This window comes from Odontomachus brunneus, unplaced genomic scaffold (assembly GCF_010583005.1).
Source record: "Odontomachus brunneus isolate Ranch 3 - 2012 unplaced genomic scaffold, Obru_v1 Obru_scaffold_031, whole genome shotgun sequence".
NCBI lineage: Eukaryota > Metazoa > Arthropoda > Insecta > Hymenoptera > Formicidae > Odontomachus > Odontomachus brunneus.
The window spans coordinates 737,542-748,623 of record NW_022639481.1 but is presented as its reverse complement, the minus strand read 5'-3'; the positions used below and the strand labels follow the sequence as shown (position 1 = coordinate 748,623).

Below are 11,082 nucleotides of genomic sequence, written 5' to 3'. Positions count from 1 at the left end.
ATATATATATATATATATATATATATATATATATATATATATATATATATATATATATATGTTGTGTGTAAAAATTCCGATATACCATTAAAAAATAATTTCTCTGCGTAAAATATCAATAAAAGGAATAAAAATGTATCTGACAATATAACTGTTACAAAAAAGTAAGTTCTGCAGAGACATCGAGTTTTCTTGATTCCAAAACGGGCTATTTCATGTATCGATGCGTCAATCATCGGCTTCCAGCAATGCCGATTAAACCTCAAAGTCATACCAGAAGATAGATACCGATGCAGGATGCGAGTTCAGGTGAGCAGAAGGGATAATCCCATGGAGTTAGTGTCAGTCAAGCCTGAATTACGACGTGTGATGGTATGGACGGCTCTATTTGCTGTAAAATTATGATAAAGTGCGCTTCGCTGCCCGATAATAAATACATGATCGATGGCCGTCGTTATTGCCGAATCGCGCCGCTACATGACAAAGCATTATCCGAATATTAAAGCAATAAACACGCGCATTGTTAATGGAACTATTATAGCAACTGGTCCAACAAGAAGCTAGTAAATTGTTTTGTTACATATTAATGGTTTATGCAACCTTTTTCAAAAATTCTAGAACAGGATTTATAAATCAAAAGTCTGAAAATCTGACAAGTTTCAAGAGACTCTCAACGAATATTAAAAAAAATGTAAAATATCAATATTGCAAGCTGTTAAAATATTCAAAAATTCAAAGATCTTTATCGACTTTTTCGAAGAACGGTCTTCACAATTTCTTGTCATTGAGATAATGAGTTTCTTGAAGATATCCTGCGTATTCTCTAAATTTCTTGGAGTGGAATCAAGACGTTCGAAAAACGACAATATTTTCACTTGAAGCAATAATTAAAATATTGCCACTCAAAATCGTAAGAGTGAATGTTTTATTCAAACTCGAAGTAGTTTTTGAGTGAATGTTTCAATCGACTGGAGTGAAAATGTTTCTGTGATGACGGAATACATCAGATTCACTCTCATCAATTTTGAATAAAAATTTTTATTCGACAATTCAGTTTATATGCTGTGAAAAATCGAGTGACTTGGTGGTCACTCTACTTTTTGAGCGGAACTCCACTTCAAGAAATTTAGAGAGTACTCTTTAAATTTTTTTAAGTTGAATCGCATTTAAAACGAGTTGAAAAATGATTCAGTGGAAGAAACTCGGAGAGTACACACGGATGCGTCAGTTCTCGAGAAACGCACGCGATCGGCATAGTTGACTTCACCACCTAATGGCTTTAGACATTACAGGTCCGACACTAATTACGATGTGCTAAATATCGATTGCAGTTTGCGCGGCTGTTATAGACAGGCAGTCGGCAGTAGTGGCGGCGATATATATCGAATCATCTCGAAGTAGATTTACGCCATTTAATCGCTGCGAATTTACCCGTGATTATCGCGCAGAATTACGCTTCGTCAAATTACATCGACGCGTCGTGAACGTTTTAAGTGCTGCTCCGACGTGTCGCGCGCGGCGTTTAACTGGCGTTAAAGTCGAATGTGTTCATGTGCGACCGTGGGGAAAAGTCCCGCGTCGAACGCTAATTCGAATTGCTCCAATTCAATTGCGAGATCAACGAGGTATCTCTTCTCTATCGGGATCAATACGTTCAAAATAATCATGTAAGGCGAACTCGTAAGTTTTGCGACCAGGTCGTTATAGGAGAACATTTTTGATGGGACGAACAGTTTTGTAGAGCAGTTGCACGCGTCCCTCAGTGCTCCCCGTAGACCTCGTGAATGTGACGGATAGAGCAACCGTTTCGCTATTGTGTGTGCGAGTCAATTCCTAACCAATAATGGAAATGGAGAGGACGTTCGAGTAGAGATTGCGCCCGGTGGTAGATTGGTCTGACATCGTACAAAGCTCTGCAAAGAGACAACGCGAATGCCTCTATATAGATTGTGATCCGCTTTTTCTCCGTCGCGACTGCTTCGCCTTTTCAAAGCGAACATCTTGATCTTTCGAACGAGGATGCTTCGTTCCTGCTTACGAAGAAAACTCTGTCTGTCTATCTCTCTCGTGAGCTGACATAGAAACTTCCGAATCATCAAAGGCTGAAGTTGTTAAATAGCTGGATCATCGCCGCGCTGGATCACATTAGATTACTGGAATATTAGGTTTCTAGGTTTCCTAGAAAGTTCGCTTCGAGGAGAGCTCCCCGAGACGTTGCGAGTCTAGAATAAACCGTCGGAACTGCAAACTCGAGTTCAATTGCTCAATGCATACGCGGAGAAAACTGTTATAGTTGCTACATCCACATTTCCTATGGTTAGAGAGAAAATTTGCGTGATTTCAAGTTAAATGGTTGTTGCATTAATAGTTGCTGTTGTTGTATGCCTATCTGTCCAGTTCTCGCAATTATAGTTCTTACGATACGTACATAGTTGGCCCAACTAAAGAAATATCGCTGTGGTCTCTCTGTGGTTTGTAGAACACATATAATAGCTGAGAGATTCGCAGAGTTTGGTTACGTCATACAATACTGAAAGTTTCACTCAAAGACCTACGAACAGGCAGCAAAGAAGGCCAGTACACCATTTCTAGGGTACTATGGTTACTACAACCATTTAGTATGCATAGGCGAAGAATAATACTTTGTTATGGCGATCATATCTAGGCAAGTAGATATTCTTACTGTTTTCTCAGTATGTGATATTATTGAAAGAAGCTCGAACACGCTCTGGTGATTCTTTAAATATTACACTCTTTCATTTTCCGAGCACAACTTCTCTACGAAACGGTATTCGGATTATGATCAATTCGATGCACCCTATTGATTCGCGAAGTAAACATGTACATAGAGATTTGCGAATTTTTATTACGCCAGTAACTCTCTGATCCTCTCTCGGCATGAAATTGGGTCCGATGCTCTCGGTATTTATCACGCGGAGAAAATGGCTTGGTCGAATTAGACTGACAATGGACGAGCCAAACACGTTCCCGTTGAAAGAAACAAAATTTATAGCTCTCAGAGCCGAGATTGATTGATACAAATAAAAAATTCTGTTTTCAGTGAGAAATATTCAAACCATTCAAACTTAAATGAATCTAATACAAATATTTTTCTCCGCGCATGTTGTTGTGATTTCCGTCTGTAAGCGCACATCAAAGCCCAGCCTACCTTTCAATTCTGCCAGTTGTAGACTGTTTAAACTGGATCCGCTTTACATATAAGCGAATTCTTATTTATTGCGGTAAAATCCCGTGTCGCGGTAAACGGCAAAAATTAGTTGCGATAACTACGTAAAAACTTTGTGTGAAATAACTTTATCGTCGCGGAGAATGTAATTTTGCATAAATGCCGCTGCCGTTCGCGGTGACGTTCAGTAAACTACCGACTCGTAGCGATCGATTTTTTCTCAGTGGACACAAGAACAGACGTTTCTCTATTAGTTTGGAAGTGTTTTCCTACCTAGAAGTCTACCGCGGAGACGTGTTACACGTGTCCTGAACTACAATGTTTTCGACGATGAAAATGTCAAACTTTACGAGAATTTCGCGAACGGGCTGCCTCTTCGTCAGAAGATTCGTTCAGGTGCCATCGACATGTCGTACGTTTCACGAACCGTCGGCGGAGTTTTCTAATTAAGTTTTAATGGAATTGCAAGTAAGGATTGATGAAAGATTGTCGGATAAAAAAAGAAATGTTTGTCATCGAGATTTTCGGCAAGAGACGAGTCGTCGATGTTTGCGACAGAGCCATTGAAAATGTGCTATTCGTAATTGCGAAAGTACCGAGCACAGGTGTTAAGTGATTATTACAGCCCTTGGGGGGTTCGAGCTTGCCGCACGAGGAAGGGGTGGGGCTGAATAAATGGGAATGATTTTACTGGCATTTTCTCTGGTGCCTGCAGATTTGCTTTTTTATGCATACGCACACATGCGCGCACGCGTACACGCGGCGCCATCACTTCAGCGGCCGATAAAATGCGTGGTGGGACGCGGCAGAAACGGGCTTTTAATGTTTATTTTGAATCACATTTGTGCCGCGCTCACATCGGCTGAAATGAGCATTTGAGCGATGATTTATAATCCGCATCTACGCGCGGGCAAAATCACTGGCCCGTTTTCATCGCTCGCGCATTTTTTCAAGCCGTGAGGAATGGGGCTGGCAGGTGGGGGTGACCGTGTCGTTTTAATAATAAAAAGAGGGACGGCGGCATTCGGTCGTTTTCGAGGCTTTCCAGGGGGGGAAAAACACTCGCGCGCGTTTAACCGTCCTGTATTTCCGTCGCCATTTTCTTGCGCGTAAATTAGTTCTCAGTACTTAAAAACGTGCAAGAGAGAGAGAGAGAGAGAGAGAGAGAGAGAGAGAGAGAGAGAGAGAGAGAAGTAAAGAGTAGTAGAGTAGTAGAGAGAAAGAGAAAAGGATGAAGGAGGAGATTGCGATGTTTGAAACATCAGCCACGTATCCGTTCGAGAGCAAAGTTCCACAATGTGTTGCAGTTGAGCTGCATATTCCGTATCTATGGATTTGCTGACATCCGTCGACTTACCGGTAACTACGAACTAAACTCAGAGACGTCACGTATTAACCAATCGGATCGGTCGACGGCGTCGTCAACGCGTCTCCGCCAACGCCGCCATATAATACAATGCGAGTAATTTTGAGGTTCGAGTTCAGACGCGGTCACGTACACACAGGAATTACGTGAGACAAACTACGTCGTCCTGTGCGTGATCGCGTGCTGGATGGGCCCGCGCGTGTTGACGTTTATATGGCACGACACCGTCCTGGCAAGGTGTTGCGCGTTCACGCCGAGAAACGGAGAATTCCGAATCAATATACTTCGAGTTCCAACGAGACCCGCCACTGGGATGGGTAGAGATCGGAAAAACCAATGCGCGCGCAAAATATCGTATATGTAATTATACTGACTTTCGGTTTTAATGAGCGATTTAATATCGCGCATATGCGGCGAACATGTGCGCCAACTAATTTTACGAGACATCATTTCATTGCTGAGCTAACGATATTACTGTAACATTGGTAACATCATTTTGAATTGTCCCCCGAAACGGCAATTTTCTTCATGCGATATTTCCCTGTTACATGCTACACACAATGTTTCTCTCTCTCTCTTTTTCTCGCTCCCCATTTCTCTCCTTTTCTCTTTCTATTTCCACTCTCGCTCCGGGTACAAAGCGCGCCGGCAATTTTCCGGTAAAAACCTATACTGGAACGTCCTATGTGTACATGCAGCATGTGTCCTGTATACGGAACGCGTCTAGCTGTTTTCGAACACACACCACGTGCGTGTCGATACACGTTGTCCCAGACACGTCCTCTTGCCGGAGTTAAGCCACGTGTGGGGGTCTACCGCGAAACTACAAAGTTATTGGCGATATATGCGAAAGTTCGTTTAACCCCTTCGTCCCATCGATGAATATGCAAGAGCGGCGCCGAAACGAGCCGACGATGTTTCAATGCTCGTCGTCGCTCCAAGCAACGTGAAATTCGCTCCGACGATGCATCTCCGATTTAGGACGAGGTGGATCGATGCGGAGGACTTTTGAGTATGGACCGATTCAGCCAAGTTAGGAACGTGATATACGTAGAATATACGCTATTTCGCCGGGTGACTCTCTGTGCATTATATCGGCGCCGGTAAAAAGGATCTTTCGCGAATACATGCTGCGCTCGATTTTGTCGATTAGCCGTTAGTTGGCTGCGTTGTGCGACTCGCGATCACACGATAATCACGTAATTGGCATTGACCCAATTAATCCTTCCAACATTTAATGACAAGAGATTGCTCACTTTTAACAAGGATACGCGCTACATTTAAAGTATTAATTTACATATATTTCTTTATATTTTAGCTTTCAATTAATTCTATAATTGGATCATTAAAATTTTTCGATAGTGGTTTAAATTTAGATTTACATTCTAACGATATGTTTGATATGTTTAGAGTTTAAACTGAGATCTATGTTTAAAGCACTATTGAAAAATCGTTTTTAATAGTCTAATTATAGAACCAATTGAAAGCTAAAGTATAAAAATATGTTATTAAGACGAAAAGTACAAAAGAAAATGATTTGAATCGAAAAAAGTCGCATGTAACTCGAAATTCAAAGCTGAATATCTCAAACTGAAGCAAGTCTCAAGTAATGACTATAACTACGGCTTAGGCTGTAAAATTAGTCGGAATGGGAATACAGGGATCAGTGCAACTTCCTCAGATCGTTAGACCGACAACAAAAGTCTCCACGAGAACAGTCGAGACGACAATTCTGCTGTTGAAAAACAAAGTCACGCTGCCATATATTTCCAATTGACAAGGAAAGTAACGGGACGAAGTTTCCAGCTCGGGGCTTAAACTGGTTAGTCCTAGGATCAAAGGGTCAAAGACGCTAAGTATCTTTTAAGTACTGTTTCTGCACTGGAGGTAGCGCGTTTCCTCGCGAAAGAATGTCTGCCGCGTGGCGGACACGTACCACTTACCCCTCGGTCCCCGAAGAGAAGACGCAATAGCTCCCTCAAATAAGGACGGGTTCCTTTGGAGAATTTTCACTGCGTAAAACATTTCTCTCGCCTTCATCGATATTCCATTTGCGACCTCGGGAGTCACGTATGTGCACACACATGGTGCACGTGTACGCGCGCGCACACACGGAGAGAGCGTGCGGTATCGTAGTGTCGCTGGTATAACAGCTATATTCGGAGGCGATCCTGCAGAACCAACCCGTCCAATTTTCCTATAATCCTGGGCAAGTCCTTCCTCTGGGATAACCCGGCCTGCTAGTCCCTCCGGTTTCGAAAAGTTTATCTGTCTAAGGTCTCGCAAAGTTACGGATATTTTGAGTTCTTGGATTCCGACAAAATTTTTCGAAACTCGCGGATCTTTAAACTGTATAATCTTATGCAGTTTGACACTCTGAGATACGCGGAAAGTGTGAGTTACTCACACCGGTGAAAGTGTCGAGACTGCAGACATCTCGGAAGTTTCGTATTTCGGACGATCCGGCTGGTTGAATCATTGAAAATTTTGCGCGATACTTGGCGCCTGAATGTCCTTCGTGTTTCTGAGATTCGAGTTAGGGAAATTCCGAAATGTTTAATCTTAATTTCCTAATGTAGGTAAGATCTCGGAAATTTGTATGCTTGAGAGGATACCGGAACTCCGGAAATTCTGAGAACGTTGGGATCATTTGACTTTCCGGAAACCTTCAAATTATAGCAATGCGGGGAAACTTTGAATTATTAGACTCTGAGTTATCGGGCATTGGTATTTGGGTCTTAAGTTACTCGACACGTACATCGCTAAATTTTCATTAATTTTGCACGAATCATAAAAATTTCAAGCCTTTTAAAATACGAAATTTTCGGAGCGTTTAATCTGAAATATTTCAAAGTGCACACACAAAGACTGGAATTTTCCATCAGCGAAATTTATCGTTTCGAAACTCGCACATCCCGATAACAATTAAATGTAATAATTAACGCAAGTCCGCGCTAATTTCCTCGCATCATGATTATTTGATCCGCGATTTCGAGCATTCTGGCTTACCATAATCCAATTATTAATATTTCCTTGTTGCAGTAAACACCTCAGGAATGCAAAGCGCATTTATTTTGCAGCAACAGATTATCAATAAAAATGCAGTTTTACTGAACAAACGCGCTATTGATCGCGAGCTCCGAGAATTTATGTTCATGCTTATGAATATTCCATAAAAATTTCTCTTTTGAATATTTACTGGCGGGGCTTTTTCAGGGTGTTACTAATAGCCATGACAAGCTTACACGTGTGCTTGTTGGAGCAAAATATTTTGCAGATCCAGATATCGGGCCAGAAAGTAACGTCGAAACCGTCACAAGTGACGGCACAATATTTTGTGCGCACATAAATTTTATATCGCAATCCTTCACTCCAATCCTTTCTCTTCAGTCACGGACTACGCGTATAACACAGCCTATAATTTATCCTTCATAATTTATCCTATTGATTTTAAATGAGAATTTAATACACAATTTAATATACTTTTCAAAAGCTAAAATTATGCGTAACAAGATACGCTGACGAGAGAGTCGCCATTTACTTGTCCTTTTACTTGTCTACATCGCATATTTCACACACATATCAGATTTGTGAAAATATCTATTAAATTTCTCTCAATTTAATAATTTATTTGGACTAATATATTTCAGTTTAATCAACTGACGATTGATTCGAACAAAATAACACAGCAATAGAAGAATATTCAATTGACGATTGATTTCAAGAAATTCAATTAAAGAATGTTCAATTGACGATTAGTATGAGCGAAGGAAATCTAAAATTAACAATTAATAACCGAACGCTCTTCGATTCAATCGATTAAATTTGCTTGTACCAGTCGTCAATTAAACGACCTTTAATTAAGTGAAATTTGCTCAATCGTCAGTTAGACGGTTTTTAGTTAAATTTGCAAAGTTCAATTATTAATTGAACGATCTTAAATTCTCTTCGTTTATATGAATCGTCAATTGAACGGTCCTTAATTGAATTCGTTGAAATCAATCAAACGTTTTCGATGGAATTTGTTGAAATCAGCTGTTAATTAAACGGTCTCCAATTAAATTGGCTTATATTAATCGTCAATTGAACATGATATAATTAATTAAAGAGGTAATTAATTATACGTAAACTTGACACAAGCAAATTGCTGTTTTGTTTTTGACAAAATTAGCTACTCGTCCCTCGCGCAAGATCCCGGCAACATTTGTTTCCCAACGGCACATGAATGAATAGGAATTTCGCAACTCGATTTCCGCTTCGATCAGAAATTCAGGAACAGTCGAAAAACTCCGGCGCGTCCGAAAAATGTTTTTGCTCTAATCCGCCTGCCAAGCTCCATTACTTTTCCTTCGCCCTGCGAGCGCCATTATGCATCTCCTCTCCTCATCCCCTAGCCCAGTTACTCCCGCCGCGCAGGCTTTCTCCGCGGTCCGTTCATGAATATGGAAAATTAGACTTTTCGACGCTCCGTACTCCCCTTTTTTCCACCGCAAATTGATTCCGCACAAGTGGTGCGTGCAGAGTGCCGCGGTTAATTCGAAGAAAAAAGGATAGATATATCCAGAATACTTGCGGGTGGAAATTAAAATTCGCTTTCGGAGCATGGCAGGGACAAGCGTTACTGTGGAGGAGAAAGTCCGACGGTGCCGCCGTGTGGCGAACGAAAGTTACCATTTTGTATCGTTCTTTCGCGATCATCGCACACGCCGTTAGGTCGATTAAAACTTCCAAATTCTCGTATCTTTAGTCTCTCGCTCTCCCGAGTGGCACGTCCTATCGATTAGGTCGACTGAATATCACATAATTCACTTACCCGGTCTTCACGAAGTTTGCGAAGTACTGCATGATGCTCTCTGAAAGTGCCATTTCCAATCTCGTGTAATTTTTCGGAAAATGACCGAAGCCTTCGACCCACAGTGGCGCCCCGAAGACGAATGGCAGCTCCTCTCCGTGCACGGAGCCCATCTTCTGTAAGCAAGATGAACAAACAGTTGTACAAACACTCATGCCTTTGTATGTGTCGTTATTGGCGCATAATGGAAAAAGCATGGCGACAGTGCTGTTCAATTTTGAGCGCAGGCAATAAAGAACGGATTTCGCCAAGATCTCATAAAGTGAAGACAGAAAAGTTTGATATTAATTGGACAGAAGACGCGAAACGTTAAGGTTATTAATCGTGACAGGTTACGTGGCCGATAAATAAAACGGTGGCGTTTTTCACTGACGTGGCTTAATTGCACGAAGCGCAGACTATAAATCAGAAATGCATCGCCTAATACCGCCTGGGATTTAGAAATGGCCGATGTTGGCGCGAGCTTATCCGCAAGCTCGATCATTGCGGACACGTCAGGCGCGATTCAATTTCTCCGGCGTCTTCGCTGGAAAATTACGACATGTTCTGGCTTAAACGCGTTTAAAATAACTCTCGCACCAAGACGAATAAGGCGTCCGAGAATGGACACGTCAGTTTGCGGCTGCAGAATCTGTTTTATTATCGAGTCATCATGGTTGTCCTCGTAGGATTTAAGCGGATGGAACATAGAAAAACGTAAGAAAGAAAATTGAGCAATAAGAAAATTGACAACAATCACAACCGATTATAATTGGATTGTTAAATTAACGACATATTTAGTAGGAGCAGTGGCGACTTATAGGAATAGTTAAAAATAACTCAAATTGAGTATAATTTGACACTACGGATTTAACAGTGTAAGAGGAATTATCATCTCTGGTTGATCAATTTGTTTACTGCTCATGTTTTTTTGCTCAAGTTTGCCTATGTGCTCCTGGTGTTATAAGTCACGGGATCAGAAGTATCGGAATAATCCAGGATTAATCTAGAAACAGATCTAAATGCTGTTGCTGTCTGTAAAATTCGAAATTACAGAACGCTTTCTGGGTGTCATGCACTCACGGATCTCGGGGCCTATGAATTCGGAGATAGCGGACTCCGGAATCGATCTGAGATGCAAGCCCGTAGTACCGAGAAAGCTATCTGTTCCAGCAAGCAGTGGGATGGAATCGGCGATTCCAACGCGATTACGTACGTACACGTTCGTGCCGAATGGCGCACGAAAGGGCATTTGCCAAGCGGACGAGCTTAGGTCGGAATCGGTATTTCGGTACTATCGGTAGTGGGTTAAGACACTGTTCTACCAATAGCGCGGAGACCTAAGACCAGAAGAAGGAGGAGCAAAAGGAACAAGGGAGGGTGAGAGAGACAGGATAGAGTGGATGACTGTAAAGGTGAGATTATAATTTAAAAAGGGTTTCCTTCGTGTGAATAACGGAATTAATTTTGGACGATATTCAATTCAAACAGCGGCACCATACGACTACCATCGCCATCAGTTTCCCACATTCATTCTTTTTGCTTGGTCCATGATAATCATCCATCATCTAAAATAGGAGAAAAGAGGAAAAGAGAGAGAAGGAGCACGAGAAAGAGGAGGAAATAAGAAAAGACAGAGAAATAGAGGTAAAGAGTGTGAGAGAGAGAGAGAGAGAGAGAGAGAGAGAGAGAGAGAGA

General features: G+C 41.6%; 1 protein-coding gene across 2 annotated transcripts in view; it reads right to left on the bottom strand.

Annotated features, from left to right (window-relative positions):
* LOC116843284 (neuroligin-4, Y-linked-like) overlaps positions 1 to 11,082 on the bottom strand; it is a 289,044-nt gene that overhangs the window by 58,027 nt on the left and 219,935 nt on the right. For both annotated transcript variants that reach the window (XM_032813593.1, XM_032813594.1), the window contains exon 9: positions 9,367 to 9,521. In XM_032813593.1, coding sequence (XP_032669484.1) covers positions 9,367 to 9,521 — 155 coding nt within the window. The remainder of the gene's footprint in view (positions 1 to 9,366; positions 9,522 to 11,082) is intronic.